Source organism: Monomorium pharaonis, chromosome 7 (genome assembly GCF_013373865.1).
Source record: "Monomorium pharaonis isolate MP-MQ-018 chromosome 7, ASM1337386v2, whole genome shotgun sequence".
Classification (NCBI taxonomy): domain Eukaryota; kingdom Metazoa; phylum Arthropoda; class Insecta; order Hymenoptera; family Formicidae; genus Monomorium; species Monomorium pharaonis.
In genome coordinates, this window is record NC_050473.1 from 22,306,542 (window position 1) to 22,328,611 (window position 22,070).

The following is a 22,070-nucleotide window of genomic DNA, read 5'->3' on the forward strand; positions in this document are numbered from 1 at the left end:
TAAACTAATTTTTTAATTGGTTTTATAGAATTGCTAAACTCTTACAGAATTAAAGTACGCACCAATATCTAATGGAATACGGTCGATTTAATATAAAAAACAAACAAAAATTTATTTTTGATACGTAGAGCTGTCACTTTATGACAATATTTGCTTAGTATACATAATTTACGAGATATGTGTATAAAATGAAACCGTATTTCTCTAGGAATAACATTGCGAACAATATTGTGCAATTTAAATTAAGTTTGAAAGTCTAGAAAAAAAGGTTAGTTTTAGTAATTTTTTATAATTGCAGATATAGGTTAGAAAAAGAGCAGTCTAAAAAACATTTTGTCTATTCTCGATATAAAATCCAGTTCATATGATGCTATTAATACATGTACATTAATTTTGAAAAAGAATTTCCGAATCTATAAAAGAAGTACATACAAAATCTTGTTAATAATGTGTACGAATGACTCTACATTATCGACCCCGACCAAGATTGACGGACACGTATTAATTTTTTAAGTATTTGTCAAAATATTCCTTTATATTATTAATTTATTAATGATTGGTGACTAATCATTAATATGGAATTATCTAATTAAACTTGATATTTTAAAATTTTGGTTTAAAATTAAAATATAAGTTTTATAAATTTGTCACTATTATTATAAAGTATAATAAAAAAATATATATTAATCTGTAGAGAGAATTTTTCCATTAATATTGAATTTTTATCACGTTAAATTTATACATGTATACAACTTATATATTCTATATAATTCTTAAGTTTGTAGCTGACTAATATAAGCGATCCTGGTATGGCATATATTGGAAATATGTAAAATTTGAATTTTGATATTTCTAGGGATTTTTGACATTGTTGATCACGATTCCGAGGTCAGTTATATTCATGTCATTAGCTTTTGGTAACTTCAAAGAAAAGTTGTACACAATAACGTAATTGTTACTATTTATTATGGTTACAACATTGTTTTTGTGTAAAATTTAAATAATCTGACCTTAAAATCATAATTAATGACATCCAAAATCCGTAGAAAAATCAAAGTTTAAATTTTGAAAATTTATATATCGTATAAGCCATACCGTAGCAAAGTGATTTAAAAAACCAACAACTTATTACTGCCTAGAACATGTCATCGTTTCCGAATAAAAGGTGTTCTACCTATATGTGCATATTAATTTTTGTTTCAATATGTTTATGTTTTAAATGAAGCACCAAAATTATTTCGGCAATGCTGCTAACTTAAAATAAAGCCAAAAATTTTAGCACGCGAGTTAACGTCTTTTTTAACTGGCTTCTCAGTTAACGGGAGCGGTGCATTTGCACACGGTTCAAATGGACACGGTGGATTTGCACACGATGCTTTTAGACACTTGCTTTTAGATATTTTGCGCACCGTTTAGTTGCACACTGTTCATTTGTACACCATTCAGTTGTACACCGTTCATTTGCACACTGTTCATTTGGACAGAGTGAGAAATAACTATGCCAAGGGCACCCTACCGATGGGGTGGGTGCGGAAGGGGTACCGAAGGCTTTCCTTGCACCCTCCTGTATGTGTGTCTGTGTGTGTGTGTGCGCGCGCATGTGTGTATGTGTCCATTTCTTTTTGTGTCCAACTGAATGGTGTGCAACTGAGCGGTGTGCAACTAAGCGGTGTGCAACTGAACGGTGCACAAATAAACGGTGTCCAAAACGGTGTGCAAATGAACAATGCGCAAGATATCGTATCCAAAAACACCGTGTACAAATCCACCGTGTCCATTTAAACTGCGTCCAAGTGAGTGCCACCCCCAGTTAACATCTTTTTCAACCGGCTTCTGAGTTAACGCCCTTTTCCATCGGCTTTCGAGTTAACGCTCTTTTATTCGGACGCGACGATGTAGTTTATATACATACATACGTACGTAAATTTAACGAGAAAATTAACAAAAATATTGGCCCTCTAAATGTTAAATAATAAAGGCGAGCCTTATTCTGAGCTCAATTTTATCGGCATTTATATCATCAATTTTAAAAGAATAATTTTATAAAAGTGCCACTGAAGTTATGCATATTCTTAATATACTTTTATAGTACTGTTATTTTAGAACTACATTTATGATTATTATGTTACCAATCATGAACAACGCGCCTAACAATAAGTTATAAATTAAATGTTCTAATTCCACTTTACTCTATCTCTTGATGTAACAATATAAATGCAAGATAAGTATGTAAAAATTCAATAATAACGCTAAAAAAGTATCAATATGAGAAAATGACAATAAATTATAACTTATATATCAATTGGTTGAAAAACAAAAGAAGCGTGATAACTCGCAGAAAGAGAAAATTATAATTATTAATTTTGTCAAGGACAATTGTACAATAATGAAGTTCAAAAGTATGCTAAAATACAATTAGAAAACAATGCTACAATTAGAAAACAAAGAAAGCAATGCTAAAATACAATTAGAAAACAAAAATGGAAGGAATTAAGTGAACAAATAAAAGGAATGGACTCTACTCGGGAATGGAAAGAAATAAGATCAGTTTACGATTGTTATAAAATGCAATGAAAGAAAAACGTTACTTCTTATGAGAAGTATTTGGTATTAAGCGCAAAGGTGTAATCAGAGTGCAATAACACTTTGTAATTGAAATACGCTGCTGTCAAATTAAAATACAATTAGAAACAAAATGCACTATTTAACTTTTACATAATGACTTCAAAAAAATTTCTTTACTATGTCGCGTTGTTAATTTTTGTCAGGCACGACCGCGTGCAAACGAGTTTCGCACTGATCAAATTTTTGAATGTTGCTGATGCAGTTGACTGCCTCTTTGTGTTCCTTATTTTGAATTCATATATTATCGCTTCCGAATAAAAGGGCAGTTAACTCAGAAGCCGATTGAAAAGGGCGTTAATTTGGAAGCCAATTGAAAAGAGCGTTAACTCGGAAGCCAGTTGGAAAAGGCGTTAAGTTGTGCGTTTAAATTCTTCGCTACAATTTAAGTTGACAGCATTACTGAAATAATTTTGGTGCTTGATTTAAAACAAACATATTGAAATGAATAATTAGTATGCACATGTAGGTAAAGGTATCTCAAGGCCTTCTTTAATCTAAGTATATTTTTCTAAATGTTAGGTTGTCTAAGTATAGCGCTAATTTTATAGTCTATACGAATTGCGAGTTGAACATTCAGTTGCACATAGCAGCTCGTTAAAAAAATGACTTTTTTTATGTATAATACTATTAAATTGATATTACTAAATTGTAACAAGTACAAACTCTATTATGTTTATCAACGCATTTGCTTTTTTATATAAGAATTTTTTATAGTTATTTTTATGAAAATAAAAAATAAAAATTTATTGAAACAAAAAGTATTTTTTAAGCGATATTTATATTGATTATTATATTGTATATTTTAAATTAATTGATGTTAGTATCTTTTCTTAGAAAATTTCGATTTATAAAATAAAATTTATACATTAAGATAAATTTGAAATAAGAAAAAAATGTATTTAATATTACAGCACCTGTGTCTACAATATTCGATATTTTAAGTTTTACCTTAACATATAAATTTTATTATATAAATTGAAAAAAACTTCTAAGGAAAAAACCAATTAATTTTAGCAATTGATTTAAAGAACGCAATGTAATAATCTATGTAAACATCATCACATAAAAAATATTTTCTGATTCGATGAATTTTTACTTTTTTGTATGCATAAAAGTAGCCATAAAAAAACTTATACAAGAAAGCATTTTAACCTATCAATGGACTTAAATATACACTAGCTTTTTCGCCCGCGCTTCGTGCGGGCTCAAAAGCTCTTTCTTCACGCGCACACATATATAAATACCGAGTTTGTATGCCCGCGGACTCTAAATACTCGCACGTAAATACAGGTTGTTTCTGTAGTGTTGGCAGTAACATTATTAAAAAATTCTTTGAATCAACCTGTATTTTGAAATACCGCTTTATACATCGTCGAAATGTTTTTCATTTTTTTTAAACATTAATTACTCTCTTCTATTATAATTAAATCCTTTAAACCTTCTTCTAAATTTTTAAATTTATTTATTATAATAAAATTTTTAATCTTTTTCAAAATAACACATGCAATGAATCTATCAACTCTTATATTTAAACTGATTTATTCATTTATTCATGTATTTATTACTCATTTCATTTTTCTAATCGTTGTCTCAGATTTCGATTGTTTAGACTTCCTCTGATGATTTAAGGATATATCGGACATACAATCTTAGACAAAAGTACAAGCAATTTGAAATACTTAAATATTTACGCCTATTGCATAGTAAATCTAGATGTAAGAAACTTGAACGATAGTTGGAGTCTTATTTTTACTCTTACAAAGGTATTTTTCACATATTTGCAATTTTTTTCACTTTATGAGTTTAAACTTTTGACAGTGAAAATGCACAAGTATCTCAAGTTATATTTTATTTCTTTAAAACGGTGAAGACAATTGAAACTTGGCAAATATTTTCATCTATTCATATATTAAATATACCAAAAAGTTTAAAACACTCGTACTATTTCTTCTATATATTTTTAGCTGTTTTATCCGTCTTTTTCCATAAGATGGAAAAGGATATCATGTAAAATTAGTGAAAATTAACATATTTATAACTCGGCAACCGTTTAGTGGATACGTTTTCAAATTTTTGCAGTACATTAAAGAAACTAAAAAAACAATTTCACAAATTTTTAGCAACTTTGTACCATTTTGAACTTTGGTCCGATACATCCTTAACCCTCTGCCTACACATGGGGTTACGGTTACCCCAGTCGATTTTGAAATGCCCGCTACTTTAAAGTATTTAGCAAGGGGACGCTGAGACTGGGGCGGGAGGGAAAGTTTGAACTGTGCTCTACTTATTCCTCTTTGGGCGTTGTCAATGTTCTGAAAATAACAGAAGTACTAGTATCGAAAGTGTGTGTTGAGGTTACAGTTACCCCGTGTGTAGGGAACAAAAAAGGGCATAGCGGAATAAGCAGATGAAATCTGCCCCCGCACTAATCGAGCTCAAATTGATATCATTAGTTGGCACCCTTGAGATGTAAAACTTCCCCAAATATTAGTTACAAAATTGCATTTTTGGGGAAGTTATGGAAGGGGAAAGAAAAATAAAGAAAGTGGTTTTTTTCGAAAATGGTTGGACCGATTTTAATGAAAAAAATATATGTTGTAAATATGATTTAGACAAGTTTGAGAAAATTTTAAGTAATTTTTGTGGTAAAAAAAACCCGATAAAAAATTTTTTGAATTCTTTATGAATTTTTTTGGGGGTGATAGTTCTGAGATACCACTTTTATATTTTCACAAAAACATCTCTAGATCTTCTTCTTTAACACATTTTTTTTTTTTAAATCAATCGGAGTGGTGGAACATGGTTAAAAATAATAATTTACACCGCGCCGCCGTGTCGCGCCGCGCTGGCTGGGCGACCGGGCCGCGGCGCACGGCGATTGTTGTCATGTTGAACTTACATACTAGTTGCAGTGTTGCAATGTTTAGTTGCCAAGAAAAATTATGATATAATAATATAAAATATAATAACACATAATATTTCCAGGACGTCTGCAATTAGCCTATGAAACTTATTGTTTCGGCAGTTTACCACGAGGAAATCGCCTCTCACATTATCTATCATCGAGGTGCTTTTTTAATGTGAGTTCTCTTGCCTCTCACATTATCTATTATCGGGGTGCTTTTTTAAAGTGAGTCCCTTTGCCTCCTACATTATCTATTACCGAGGTCCTTTTTTAAAGTGAGTCCCCTCGCCTCTCACATTATCTATTATCGGGGTGCTTTTTTAAAGTGAGTCCTCTTGCCTCTCACATTATTTATCATCGGGGTGCTTTTTTAAAATGAGTCCCCTCGCCTCTCACATTATTTATCATCGGGTGCTTTTTTAATGTGAGTCCCTTTGCCTCTCACATTATCTTTTTGGCGAATGGACTCACATTAAAAAAGCACCTCGATGATAGATAATGTGAGAGGCGAGAAAACTCACATTAAAAAAGCACCCCGATAATAAATAATGTAAGAGGCGAGGGGACTCACTTTAAAAAAGCACGCCGATAATAGATAATGTGAGAGGCGAGAAAACTCACATTAAAAAAACACCCCGATAATAAATAATGTAACAGGCGAGGGGACTCACTTTAAAAAAGCACGCCGATAATAGATAATGTGAGAGGCAAAAGAACTCACATTAAAAAAGTACACCGATGATAAATAATGTAAGAGGCAAGGGGACTCACATTAAAAAAGCACCCCGAACATATAGAATTTAAAAACGTACTGCAATCTCTTCGTGATGAACTTCCGAAACGATAAGTTTTATAGCCTAATTGCAGAGACTGAGTCCCAGATGCGCACAATAATAAACGGACACAGCAGGCTGAGTGAAACGGACACAGACCAAATGTGCACAGACCAAATGCACACGGACCAGATGCACACGAGCCAAATGCGCACGAACCAAATGCGCACAGTTGCAAACCTATGTGGTGCAGAGAATGCTTTACATATACACACACACACACACACGCACGCACGCACGCACGCACGCACGCACGCACGCACGCACGCACGCACGCACGCACGCACGTACGCACGCACGCACGCGCACATGTGGGGTGCAAGTGGGGGCTTCGCCCTCCTTCCGCACCCACCCCGTTGATAGAGATGCCCGAAAAGTCGCAACCCATGTAATAAGTTTGTAGGTTACTGTGTCCGTTTGGTCTGTGTGCATTTGGTCCGTGCGCATTTGTTCCGTATGCATCTAGTCCGTGCGCATTTGGTCTGTGCGCATTTGTTCTGTGCGCATTTGGTCTGTGTCCGTTTCACTCAGCCTGCTGTGTCCATTTATTACTGTGCGCATCTAGAACGCTCTTATTGCAGACGTCCTGGAAATATTATATGTGTTATTATATTTTATATTATTATATTATAATTTTTCTTGGCAACTAAACATTGCAACACTGCAACTAGTATGTAAGTTCAACATGACAACAATCGCCGTGCGCCGCGGCCCGGTCGCCCAGCCAGCGCGGCGCGGTGTGAATTATTATTTTTAACCATGTTCCACCACTCCGATTGATTAAAAAAAAAATGTGTTAAAGAAGAAGATCTAGAGATGTTTTTGTGAAAATATAAAAGTGGTATCTCAGAACTATCACCCCCAAAAAAATTCATAAAGAATTCAAAAATTTTTTTATCGGGTTTTTTTTATCACAAAAATTACTTAAAATTTTCTCAAATTTGTCTAAATGATGTTTACAACATATATTTTTTTCATTAAAATCGATCCAACCATTTTCGAAAAAAACCACTTTCTTTATTTTTCTTTCCCCCTCCATAACTCCCCCAAAAATGCAATTTTGTAACTAATATTTGTGGATGTTTTACATCTCAAGGGTGCCAACTAATGATATCAATTTAAGCTCGATTAGTGCGGGGGCAGATTTCACCTGCTTATTCCGCTATGCTCTTTCAAAAGTTCCAAATTTGAAGGGTAAAAAAAAGTAATTTTTTTGTTCATTACGTATCATTTATGTATACAGTACTTATATATATTACCAATGTTGCAATTACTTTGTGAAAATATATTGCAATTGTAGCTTTTCAAATTTAAAATTTTTTCTATAACAAATAAAATTTTTAGTAATAAATATTTTTTGTATTAATAATTATGTTTCTGTGTATTAATAATTATGGTTTTTAAATAAATATTACTATTTTCTTTTATTATTGTGTTTAAACTGCATTCATTTTTTACTAAATTCACATTACGAAATAAATATATTTTTTGAACAGAATCATAAAAATTACGATAGATTCTTAAAGTACAACTCTTCCCCTTTCCATTGATCACCATTTTAATTACTTTATCTATTTTTTTCTAATAAATACGGGCGTTTAAAAAAAAGGCAAATGTTTTTCTAAAATTTTTCGTTCCTTTCTCATTCTTTTTAAAAAATCTTTTCTTTTTATATCTTCGACTTTTCAGCCAAGACCATCATAATTCTGAGATTTTTTCTTTTTGATTAAAAAAAAAAAGAAGTTAAAATTGATTAAATACATTTGGAGAAGTATATAAGTTAACGAAATTTTGGGGTTTGCGTAACCCCTTTTTGTAGGAATCGGGAGAAAAATAAGGTGTGTAGGCAGAGGGTTAAAGAGCGTCCGCATTAATCGCCTGTTTCGTGGACATCGAGTTTTGATACGATTTTGGTGGTAAATGATTGCATGTTTTCAAACATTCATCACTTAAAAATTTCGAATTGAGCATACCTTTTATTTTTAAAATATGAAGGATTATAGTTGATATTATTCACGAACTTGTTAAAAATACGTTTTATCAAAAAAATCGCATAATACTTCTTTTGTTAACAATTTTTTGTTGCTCAATTACAATTATGTAATTTGTAATATATCTCCGTAAAAAGCTACCTCCCTCTTCTTAAACTTTTAGAAAAATCATAGTAAACACTGCAGTTTTTCAGAATTTGGTGGTACCTATATTTGAAATATTGTTATAATGTTATTGGATTTATAAAATATAAGGGTTGATTAATCCGTGTTGACATAAAATAACGTTAATAAAACATTCCCGTCTTTTACATTTACTCTTTCTGTACTCGCTGAGATAAATTAAAAACATTTTTCTGATAATTGTTAGTTGACCTCTTAATGACATTCTGACTTAAACGTCGTTTCGAAAATTTTCTTTATATAGATTAGTAACAGATATGCGTTTATCTGTATGACCGCGAACTACACCGTTATTTGTGGCCCAAACCACTTGCAAATGGTCTTATTTTATTCTAAATTTTTTAAGGATGGCAGCCATGGGTTTGGATTTTCTGTATACTGGACGATGTTTCATAAATAAATGGCGTAACTTTAAGAAATGTAAGTCTTTAAATGAAACACCTTGTATATGGAAAATCCAATCCCATGGCAGCCTTACTCGTTAAATTTGGAATAAAATGAGACCATTTATTAGAGATTCGAACTACAAATGACAATGTTGTTCGCGGTTATACAGACAAACGCTTATTAATATATAAATAATTTTTGAAAAACCCTGTATTTCTAAGAACAAACCCATAACAGCAATCCTCGTAAAATTTGGAATAAAATAAGATCTCTTGCATTAGAATCACAAATGACGGAGTGGTTCGCGGGCATACAGACTTCAATCATTCATACGTATATTTTGGCCTATCATTTTTTAAACACCCTGTTTTTTAAAAATCGGAATCCATAGTAGCTATCCCCGGAAAAAATGCATCAAATTTGCATTAAGATTGGTCCACAAATGTCGGAGTAGTTCGCGGGCATACAGACTTCAGTCATAAATATGTATATTTTTGCCAATCATTTTTTAAACACCCTGTTTTTGAAAAATTTGAGCCCTTAGTATCCGTCCCCTGAAAAAATTGTAAATTTTGAGACCAGTTGCAAGAGGTTCGTACCAAAAAGAACGGAGTAGTTCGCGGGCAAACAGACTTGAGTTATTTATACGTATATATTTTGGTCTATTAATTTTGAAACACCCTGTATTTGAAAAATTTGAATCCATAGTAGCCGTCCCCGGAAAAAATACAAAATTTTGAGACCAATTGCAAGAGAATTGAACCAAAAAGAACGGAGTAGTTCGCGGGCAAACAGAATTCAGTCATTTATACGTATATTAAAGCCTATAATTTTTGAAACACCTTGTTTTTAAAAAAACCGAGTTCATAGGCGCCATCTCCTGAAAAAATGCTAAATTTTGAGACCAGTTGCAAGAGGATCGGACCACAAATGACGGAGGAGTTCATTGGAATACAAACTTTAGTCAAAAAAACGTATATTTTTGTCCATCATTTTTGAAACAATCTGTTTTTGAAAAATTCGACCCCATGGTAGCAGTCTCCGGAAAATTTGCTAAATTTTGACACCAGTGGCGTCAAGATTGGACCACAAATGACGAAGCAGTCTGAGGAGTTACGGACATACATACATCGCGACTTTTATATATATATATTTAATGACATAAATTATTATAAACAATATAAATTCAGTCTTTATAAAAATTTTAATATAAGAAATTTTGCATGTTTTTTTACGTTGCTCAATGAATATTGTTGCATTTTTAATTTACATTTTATGAATTCATTTTTATGAATTAAAAATTAAAAAGTATATATCGAATATTGTAAAAACATGGTGACTCTTTTACGGTAAAATCCTGTTTCCTTTAATATAATTATTAATAATAAAGGTTTTAATTCAGAAATCTCATTAAAATAATCGTAAAAAACTTTTTCTTAATCGAAAAACTGATATAAAAGAAGAGTATTAAAATATTTAAAAAATTGCATGTACTTATATATATTTTTTATTTTAAAAAAAGCAACTAATTTGATAAAATTAAAATTTAAATCGGTTAAATTTTTATATTGTGAATTATTATATTGTTACATACATACATAAACACACCTATATATATTTTCTAAAAGTATAATATTTTGACTTCAAGTTTATTCTAATATATTTATATTGTTATTTTTAAAACATTTTTATTGTTACAAAATTCGTCTCTGTAAAAGTAAAAACACAATATGTGTAATTATTATTAATAATAATGAAAAAAATTACAGATTGTGTTTACAAAAGATGAACTAAATAAATTTTAATAGCTTCGAAATATTTTAGATAAAAATTTATATTTGTATATTTAGTTAAAATAATGTTATTGAAAATACAGATTGACATAAAAAGTCGTAATTAGCTCGAAAACCTATATAAGCATGTTTTCGTTTCAATGTGTTATGTTTTAAATCAAGTATTAAAAATTTTTTGGCAGTGCTACAAACTTAAATTAAAGCGAAAAATTTAAACGCGTGAATTAACACTTTTAATCGGTTTCTGAGTCGGCTAACACTCTTTGCAACCGGGTTTATTATTTATCTATTGCATTCTAATATTTTTGTCAAGTAGTCAAAACGGGGTGGCACTCACTTGGACACGGTTCAAATGGCCACGGTGCATTTGCACACTGTGCATTTGGATACAAAAGAAATTTTATAAAAAATGTACACCAGTTATATGCACACGTAAAATTTGACCACCAAATATTTGCACACGAAAAAATGCCCACCGTTCATTTAGACACGTAAAAGTTGCACACTATTCATTTGCACACGGAAAGATGCGCACTGATCATTTGCACTCGGAAAGATGCACACCGATCATTTGCACACCGATCATTTGCACACCGATCATTTGCACACCGTTCATTTGGACACCGTTTATTTGCACACCGTTCAATTGCACACCGTTCAATTGCACACCATTTAAGTCGCCAACCCATGTGGTGCAGTGAATGCTTTACACACACACACACACGCGCACGCACGCACGCACGCACGCATAGGGAGGGGTAGGTGTAAGGGGGGTCTTCGCATCTACCCCGTCCAAGTTGTTAATTCACGTACACATTGCAAACGCAGCCATAATGTATGAATATTTAATATGCGTTTGATTGAACGGTGTGCAATTGAACGATGTGCAACTGAGCGGTGTGCAAATAAACGGTGTCCAAAAGCACCGTGTCCAAATGAACGATGTGCAAATGATCGGTGTGCATCTTTCCGTGTGCAAATGATCAGGGCGCATTTTTCCGTGTGCAAATTATCAGTGTGCATCTTTTCGTGTGCAAATGATCAGTGCGCATCTTTCCGTGTGCAAATGATCGGTGCGCATTTCTTGGTGTGCAAGTGAGTAGTGGGCAAATGAACGGTGTGCAAGTGAATGGTGTGCAAGTGAGCGGTCTGCAAATGAATGGTGTGCAACTTTTACGTGTCCAAGTGAACGGTGGGCATTTTTTCGTATGCAAATATCCGGTGGTCAAATTTTACGTGTGCATATAACTGGTGTACATTTTTAATAAAATTTCTTTTGTGTCCAAATGCACAGTGTGCAAATGCACCGTGGCCATTTGAACCGTGCGCAAGATATCGTGTCTAAAAGCACCGTGTCCAAATGCACCGTATCCATTTGAACCGTGTGCAAGTGCACCGCTCCCGTCAAAACGTCTCTAATTCGGATAAGAGAAACGAGAACCATTAACTATACCATTATAATATGATGAACACAATAATAAAATAAAATAAACCGTAGTATATTTTATTTTATTATTTGTTTGATTTGTTTGATTATTTTTGTTTATTTTATTTTATTTTATTTTTTTAAACAAAATATTTTATATAACACTGTTTAATCTTTAGCCTACACCTGGTATGACATACCTCAGCACATTTTTAAGCACCATTTTAGATACGTAAATCGATGAAAATGATACTTATGATGCCATTTGTTAGTAGTCAAGACGTGCCTCTTTATGTTGAAACGGTTGCTATTACCAGCACGGCGTCAGTCTGCTTCTGGCAATCGATCGAAGTAGACGCTCCGAAAGTTAGGGTATGACATATCTCCAGTGTAGGATACGTAGTTTTTTCAATTTATTTTTTATTATTTTTTAATTTCTTTCTTGTTACTACATCTTATGAATAGTGTTAAGATTGTATGAAAAAGTGAAAAAAATTTTTTAAGAATAATGTTGCCAACGTCACATATGTGACAATCACCACGCGGCCTTATGCATTGATTGTGCTTGCACAGATTGACAAAAATGATTTAAACAATAAATTACGCTTTACTTGATTATTTTTATACCTTTTGTTTTATAACTTAACATACAAAATGGTTTGTAAATAATATCTACTGAAATAAATGCGAATTTTTATTACATTTCATCATTTTTATTTGTCTATAAAATCTTCATCTGTAAACTCTTCATTTTTAAATAAATATAGTTATTGCAACGCCCATTAGAGAGGATGAGAAAAGAGAGAGGGAAAGAATATTTTACCACCGAGTCAGGCAGGATTTAGGAAAGACTGAAGTACAATAGACAATATTTATGTTTTGAATTATTTGATTAAAGGGTAAAAACTGGTGTTATTCTTCATAGATATGAAGACGGCTTTGACTCGGTGGACAGGGGTGTTCTATTATCAACTTTGAGAGAGAGGGGGATAAGGGAGAGTCTAGTGAGGAGGTATGGGGAGGTGATAAGGAAAACAGTAAGTAAAGGTGAGGAGGAAGGGAGAAAGTTTTGGACGGAGAGGGGAGTAAGACAAGGGTGTCCTTTGTGTTCATGCCTTTTTACTTTATTACTGGCAGATTTGGATGAAGAATTAGAAAAGGGAGGGTGGGGAGGTATAGAGTTGAGAGGGAGAAAAGTGTATTCTCTAGCATATGCAGGTGATGTGACATTATTAGCAAAAGATGAAGAAGGGATGAAAAAGATGGTGGGGAAATTAGAAATTTATTTGGATAGGAAGAGATTGGAAGTAAACACGGAAAAACCGATGGTGATGAGGTGTACAAGGGGAGGGGAAAGAAGGAAGAAGATGAGTTGGGGATGGAAAGAAAAGTCGATAGAGGAGATAAATAAATTTCAATATTTGGGATACACCTTGTTGGCAAATGGAAGGCAGGAGGGGCACATAGAAGAGAAAGTAAAAAAAGAGTCAATGATTTTAGGTGTGGGGGATAGGTAAAAGGAGATTTGGAAAGGATTGGAGTAGAAAAACTTGGATATTTGATAAGTTAATATGGTCAGTGGTAAGCTATGGGATCGAAATTTGGGGGTGGAAAGCAAGAGAAGAGGTAGAAAGGTTACAAGAAAGATATTGGGTGTTGGGAGTAGAGAGAAGTATGCCGAGTACATGATAGGTCAGGAATTACAAAGAGATAGGTTAAAGAGGAGGGCAGGAATGAGAGCATGGGGTTATGAAAGAAAGAAGAAGGGGGAGGAGGAGTTGTTAGCTGGAAGATATTGGAAGGAACTAAAGCGGAGAGCAAGAAAAGGTAAAGCAAGGACGGGGTGGGAAGAGGAAAGGCGGAGATTTTATAAGAAAGAGGATGGGAAATGGATGAGGTGGAGAATTTGAGGGAGGAGGGCTTATTTAGAGAAGAAGAATTGATAAGGAGAGGGAGGAATAAGCAAAAAAAAAGAGAGATGAGAGAAGATTAGGGAGTTTGAAGTACAATGAGTGGTATGGAAGAGTCAAAGGGGAGGGTACTTTGGATTATTTGAAGAAGAATTGGAAAGAAAGCGAAGGTGGCTAAGAGTGGCAAGGTATAGATTGGGAAGTGAAATGAGGGGGGGGGGGCGATATTGGTCGGACGTGGTCGGGAAAAGCTGCCCAGTGAGAAATAGTACATCAAATCGACATCGATTCGACATCGAAATCATCATTTCGATGTCGATTCGACGTCAAATTGATGTTGAATTCATTATCGTTTCTCGCTGGGTGTAGGTTGTGTGGGGGGGAGTGAAGAGACATGGAAACACGTTTTGGAGGAATATGTAGATTAAGGGATGGAAAATGAATGGCAGGAAATGACAGTGGAAATTTTAGGGGTGGGAGGAGATGGGGAGAATGGATAATTTGAGCGAGGAGAACAAGAAGGATTGTAGTGGAAGGGGGAAGTATTGGAGGGGAGAGAGAAGGAGAATAAGTGAATGAGTAAATGAATATGGAAAGATGAAATATAATTGTTAGAGCAACAGAAGCGGAGGTTCCTGGTATGATTGTATGAATGTGAGGTTGAATGGAAGGAGTGTTCTCTCTCTCTCTCTCAAAAATGTATGCGTAGCGTAGTACTTTGTAGTATCTTGAAAAGAAAAGAAAGACTTTAAGCGGAGCGGGAGTCCGCTGTATTCCGCAAGGGCTATGGCGAATAAAGTTCTATTCTATTCTATTCTATTCTGTGACGGTTCGCCTTTCCCGAACGCCTCGGACAGGCTCGCCGGGTACCAGGATTCGAGAGAAGGGGGGAAACCAACTTGCGCACACCGATGTTAAAGTAATAAGTCTTTATTCGAAGCCTTAGCCTAATTTACATATTTCTTATGCTACCTTATGCACTACTTAGTCTATGCGGGTATATACAGCAATGTACAGCTTAGCCTAGTGACGTCAGTCGGACGGGAGCGCGCTAGTGCGCAGCACCTTAGAACGCGGTCGCGACCCGTGGTCGCCGGCGATAACCGGCGGGCAGGGCGGCCAGGTAACCTGCCCCGTTGGAGATGACAAGGACGGCCGAATGCCGGCAAGAACCGGGCGGCAGAACGGCCAGGTGGCCTGCTCCGTCGGCGGATACAAGGATAGCCGAATGCCGGCAAGAACCGGGCGGCAGAACGGCCAGGTGGCCTGCTCCGTCGGCGGACACAAGGATAGTCGAATGCCGGCGAGAACCGGGCGTCGGAGTGGTCCGGAGACCTACTCAGTCGACAGGACGGGACTGGTGCTCGATCCGGATCGAGCTCGGCTTTTATACTCGTCGGGGCGATCCCCACGCGCTCCCAGCAGCGTGGTGGGATCGGTTCCCGACGGGGATACTAGACTTTCGGGAGGGGCGTCCGTAGACGCCGAGTCCCGTGTAGTGGGACGGATGGTCGGCCCCGGGACTCAGTGACGTATCGTCACAATTCTATTGCAACGCCCACCATAGCATTTATTTTTTATTTTTAGTGTTACATTTCTAGGGAATAATCGCATAAGATTTATTGAAAATATTGAAAATTAAAAATCGTATAATTTTTTACTAAAGAACGTCAGTTTTTGTCTAATCTTTGCTTCAAGAATTTTTTGATGTATGTTAAAATTTAAAAAAATTTTATGAAACCTATAGATATTGTTTTTAAAGCTTCAAAGTTTACTTAGAATTGTTTCCAAAACGATCTAGTGTGGGTTTAGAGCAACAATTTGAAGTGACTGGGGTTTGGCATACCCCCTGTGTAGACTACGTAATTTTTTCGAAGTGTGTAGGCTAAAGGTTAAATTTATTAAAATTGTAGAAGAGATGGTGGTAATATAGCCACCCATTTATATTTTATCTAATAATTTTGTTATTAATTAATATTTTAATTAAAATTTAACGATTATATTTATCAAAGTGTTGTTTATTAGATTTTAGATTTCAAGTTATGGAATTATTGACAATTTATTTATAAAAACCAGAAACGGTAATATGGCCACCACAGAAATAAAAAGCTACAGTAAAAAATTGGTTTTATTTTAAAAAATCACAGTATTTTGTTAGAAAATAATATAAAATAAGTGGTTAGGTGAAGACAGGTGATTGTTATTTATTATTAACTGAACTTAAATAAAAAGATTAATTAAGGTTGTGACGCTCGCAACAACCGCGGAATTATTTCATCTTTGTCGTTCATTAAATATTAAACGAGGATAATGCTTGCGAGCGTTGTAAGCGTTAAGTGGAACGCACTCAAACTATTTTGTTGCATAATCATAGAAGAAAAAAATGTTGCATAATACGTACATTTAGTGACAATTGATTTATTCAGGAATTTTTTCGATAAATAAAAATTTTAAAAGTGATCATATTAGATGGCTATATTAGCAAAATTCTATATCATTGTTTAATTTTGTATAACTCGAAATATGTACAATCAAGTAAAGAGTTAAATAACAAGAAAGTACTCAAGTGTACATACATTTGAGTGATAATGCGTTTAAGTTTAAAAAGAACGAGAAAGTATGTGTAATTAAATATTAATTAAAATGTACCTTAAAAAAGTTTCGAAATAGTCGAAAATAAAAATGCCTTATAACAAATGTCGATTGTTGTATTTTGTTATATAAACGTCACGATATAACGGCACTAAACAAATGATACCATAAATAATTACTAGAATTTGTCAGCTAATAATAGAGATAATATGAGTAGCTATATTATCTGCAGTGACCATATTTCCACTTTTTCCTTTATTATATTATATTAAATAACTTTTATATTAGATAAATGTGAACATGGGCACATTTAGAAATACATTTATTAAAAATGATATAAATGTGCCATTTATTAAAAATGATATAAAAGTAGTATTCAGAATTGTATTTTTACTATAAAATCGCACTTTAATGCTTGACAGTCCGTTTAAAAGTATCAATAAAAATGCGTTCAGAATATGGTCACATTTATCGTTACATTTATAGTACTTTTATTTATAGTAATTTTACCGATAAAAATGAGCTCAAAATTTTAGTCTATATATTTATCTTAGTGGCTTATATATGAGCCACCCCGGACCTCTAAAGGTTAAAACAAATATGTCCTGATACAATTCATTTCTTAATAAGCACGTGCATTTGATGAAGATATGATGATTTGATAACGTTATCTTTTCTTAGAAAAGTTCTTCAATATTTTAAATTTACATTAATGATTAATTAATAGTAAAAATAGCAAAATAATTTAACTGATTTTTTTTCAGTACGACGGATATTCATCGAGTCATAAGGAGATTCTTAATTCCGGAAGGAACCTGGCACCTCCAACGTTACCGTACATACCACCGCCAACATCTCCGCCACCCGATTATTCTGGTTTAGAATATCCACCCGTATTTGAGCCCGAAACTTACTCTCTTTCGGATGCGTCGTTACTGCGCAATCGTAACAAAAATAGTCAAAACACAAGCCAATAGTATAGAATGAATCAAATGTATTTTTTCAATGAAGCAACCAAAGATAATTTTTTTCAACGACAGATTGTAAATATAGAGATACAATTGAACTTATTACAAATCATAATAGACAGTTAGTATTATATTAAGTATTCTCTAAAATAATCGTCCATCTTATAGCTCCACAAATAAATTGAACATATTTATAGTTGTCCAAACTATAAAGAATTTATTTTTCACTAAAGCGTATATTAAAGACGAAATATATTTTACAATTATTGAATATAATAATAATAATGACAAAGACTGAACTAGATATTGTAATTTCAGATTTGTCCATTTCGAAATTATTTTATATGATTTGAAAAAAATTAATATTAACAAATATAATATTAATGTTCCTCCTCCCCTCGTTCTATTAAAAATAAATCTTACGATAATTTAATGATATTTTGGTGAGAATTTAAGAATTTGTTATATGTAAACTACTTAATTACTTATATGGTTAATGAAAATAAGTTCTTGTAGAGTGAATCACATTAATACTGTTGACCTCCTGACACTGTTCTATATCCAATTATTGCGTGGCTATTTAAGAGCATCCTGACGACGTTAGATTTGCCGATTAAATGAATCTATGTGCGTGCAATATCGTACGGTGCGATGTAGTAATAAATATCTATTTTACAAACAACTACATATGCATAAATTTTTAGACAAAATTTTTTTTTATACTAAAGTTTTTAAAGGATTATTTTTAAAAGTACAAAAGTAAATTTCTTTTATGTAATTCCGATGGAGGTGTATGTTTGTTTTATACGAATAATGTCTAAGTTTCATATACAGGAAATATTGTCACAAGTCGACCGCAGGAGTCAATAGCAAAACTGTAATTTTCTAATTTTGTTTTTTTTTAAATGAAATTGTTGACTGCACCCTGCGTTATTGGAAAAATATTTCTAATTTTGTATAATTAATAAAAATATTACTTTGTTTGAAAAAAATGTGTTTAATTGGTAAAACAAACCTATCGTCAGCATTTTCTTAAGAGGATGCTAAAGCTGTTTTACCGATTATATTAATTATTTTTAATTCGCTAATCAGTAGTATATGGGACGCTATGGGGCGTCAAAACAAACCTCCACTCTCTGGCGTCAAAACAAACCCCTTCTCCCCCCCGTCTGGTCCCGGGTGGGAGAGTCTAGACGGAATGACGTCACTGGAGGGAGAAAAATTTAAGGAAGCGTTTTTGATTGGCACCCCATAACTGCCCAGGATCTTAATTGGTTACCCTGAGCATACTACTAGATTTTGAATAGAGAGTGGGAGGACATTTAGGAACTAGGGTCCCCTGTTTAACGGTGCGATTTGATTGGCACCCCATAGCTGCCCAAAGTCTTGATTGACTGGCATGTACATACTACTTTAGTAAGATTTAGTAAGATTTAGTAAGATTTTGAATAGAGAGTGGGAGAATATTTTAGGACTAAAGTCTTGCCGGGGAAAATGATGAAGTTGTCGTGAGGAAGAACGAAATGTCAGATCTTAAATCCGAGCGTCTTGCTCAGTGGGGGAGTGAGTCAGGTACAAGGTTTTTGTAGAACGGAGATAACAGACTTACAGGACAAAGATGCTTTGTAAGTAAGATCTTTTTGGTATTTTCTTATGATACTTAAGCTGAAAGCAGGAATGACGAGTATGTTTTGACTCTTATATTAAATAATAATAATAACTACATATTATGGAAGAGGGCAAAAAAGAAATAGACGTTGCTTAAAATTACAAATAAAAATATTTATTTGTTTACCTTACTTTCTAGGAATACGAAATTGCATATGGCACCTTTACGGAAAAAACACTCTAATTTTAAGAGTTTACGCTCAAAATTAAGTGTTAATACTCGATTTTGGGAGTTTGCTCCCAAATTTAGATGTATACGCTCATCTTGAGTATTTACACTAAAGATTGAGTGTTTATACTCGAACATTGAGTATGTACACCCAATGATTGAGTGTTCATATCAAAGTTTGAATTTAAATATTGAATATTTAAAAGTATACTCTCAACATTTGGATATGACACACAATAAATGAGTGTATACTTCCAACATAAAGTGTGAACACTGAAACGTTGGGGATGTACCCTCAACATCTATCGGTTGAAAGTATACACTTAATATTGAGTGTGCACTCTCAAACATTGGATTAGAAAATATTAAATAAAAACAAAAGCAAAAAAAGCAAGTTTAACCGAGATTAAAATTAATCTGCATTGGTAGAAATGGACATAAAACGAATATCTAAAATAAACATTCAACTAGAGTGTTCAGCTGGCTTTGAGTATTAATTTGAGTATTACTTTCAACTTGGATGTTTACCATCTAATTGAGTGTTAATTTCAGTGTTATTCTTAAATTTAGGATTAACATTAAAATTAACACTTAATTAGATGGCGAACATTTAAGTTGAGAGTAATAACAGTCTAAAAGTAAATTAAAAAGCGAACACTAAAGTTGAATGTTTACACTGAATTGAGTGCTTACCCCTTGTCCCAAATAATACTCAACTTGAGTATTTTTTTAAGTGTTATTTTTAGTGTTTTTTTCGTAAGGGCAGTACGGTTTTACACACTTTCTTATTTCTTTACGCGTAAAAATTTTACTAAATATTTCTACTATTCGGTCGTTGTGTTCACAATTGGAAGAAAATAAATTGAGAAATCGATTAAAATTATAACCGCGAGACATAAAATATAGAAAAACAGCAGTATTGTCCACAAGTTTGAGAGAGTAATCCTTGTAAAGGCATGGTGTTCCATCAGTATAGCACTGAATTTTCTTGCAGTCGTAGGAGGAATCTGGAATCCAAGGGTGGTAATCCGTAGCTATCGAAATATATTTCTGTACCGCGTTCATCGACGTAAAACGCAACCCAGTGTTTGCCATGTTGATTGTGATCGTCTGTGTTAGCGACGATTGCTGTCGATCTCGTTCACACCGTCGGTAGTCCATCTGCAGGATAGACACCGACATACTTGGCATTCAGTTGTCGCAACGCACGTAAAATTTCCAGTGAATTCATACGAAGACGACGACCGGGAAAGTGGAAACGTTTGCGCAATTTCAGTGTTCTCTTTAGCCGAGCTATCGTTTTCGTGAGATGGTGATAGCTCGCGACTTGTAAGAATGGGTGATGTTTGTATGTCGTTGGTTTTGTCCTTGTCCGTCGTCGTTTCGAAAAGATAATTTTCTTTCTCTTCGACTGATGACGCAACTTCGACTTTTACTTCTATAGTCTAGTAGAATTAGACTTTTTTTGTAAAAAAAATTAGAGACTCAGGTTTGACGGTGCGTAAAGCACAATTAATGTGCATAGATTAAGATAGGCACGTTTGCCACTCGCAAAAAGTTGGGGATTATTACAAAATTACGAGTTGAAGTGAGGAAAAAGTAGTTTTTTGCTTGCGACTCGTAAACTAAAAACGAAATCGAAAAGTTTCAAATAAAAATTGTAGGTATTAAGTAATCTACAATAATAAATTTGGTTTGTTAAGATCGGTCAATTAGTTTGGTTGTAAAGTAGAAAAAACCATGAAAAAAGGCCGTTTCTTAAATTGTTGATAACTTTCTTATAAATGAACTGAAACATTCGAAATTATAGGAAAAGATAGGTTTTATGACAATAAAAAAGTGTGCCAAATTTCATAAAAAAATATTAACAACTTTTCGAGTAATATCAATTGTTTATCTAAAACGCGCTCCACTGAAATTTAATTTCTACATTTTTGAGACTTTGAGACTAAATTCGAAGCGGGAATCCAACTGTCGAACTTACTGGGATAATCACGCCAGTGAACCAACACTTGTTTATTTTCACCGCGACCTTTACTTTTTATTACTCGATCAATAAACTTTTCTGTCCGCAAATTTTTTTCGACTCGTGCTAATTTCTGTTCGTAAAAAATACCGTCTATGACCTCATCCGCTAAATCACTCAGTTCGTACACGCGAGGTTTTCGCCACTCGAGAACGCGATGAATTCGAAATATCTCCTCGCTCCAACCTGCCTCGTATCCTTTCTTGAAGGTAGCTTTCGTTCTACTGATACGTACGAGATCACCAACGCGATATTTAGCTTTACGTCTTTGATTCTTATCGTTCCATCGATGGGATATATTTTCACGCACGATTCGCGCATTTTCTCTCGTCACGGTCACCGGTTGCATTTTGGTGGACGGGTATGGTTGCATTTTGAGTGACGGGTATGGTTGTACGCGCGAACGATATCTTGCAAAACGTCAATGTAGCGTCACGTATTTTTATGCATAAAGTAACGCCATATTCTCTCCTTCAACGTCCTATTGAAACATTCAACGATCGCGGTCTTGATGTCGGGATTACGCGTTACTCGAAAACGGATATCGTTTTCTTTCAAAAACTTTTGCACTGTTTGCGCGACAAATTCTTTACC

The 22,070-nt window shown here is 33.9% G+C and overlaps 1 protein-coding gene across 2 annotated transcripts in view; it reads left to right on the forward strand.

Annotated features, from left to right (window-relative positions):
* The window catches only part of LOC105839284, a 224,563-nt gene extending 205,180 nt beyond the window's left edge, over nucleotides 1-19,383 (forward strand). For both annotated transcript variants that reach the window (XM_012685479.3, XM_036289894.1), the window contains one exon: nucleotides 17,410-19,383. In XM_012685479.3, coding sequence (XP_012540933.1) covers nucleotides 17,410-17,622 — 213 coding nt within the window. In that variant the 3' untranslated portion in view covers nucleotides 17,623-19,383. The remainder of the gene's footprint in view (nucleotides 1-17,409) is intronic.
* The last annotated feature ends 2,687 nt before the right edge of the window (nucleotides 19,384-22,070 follow it).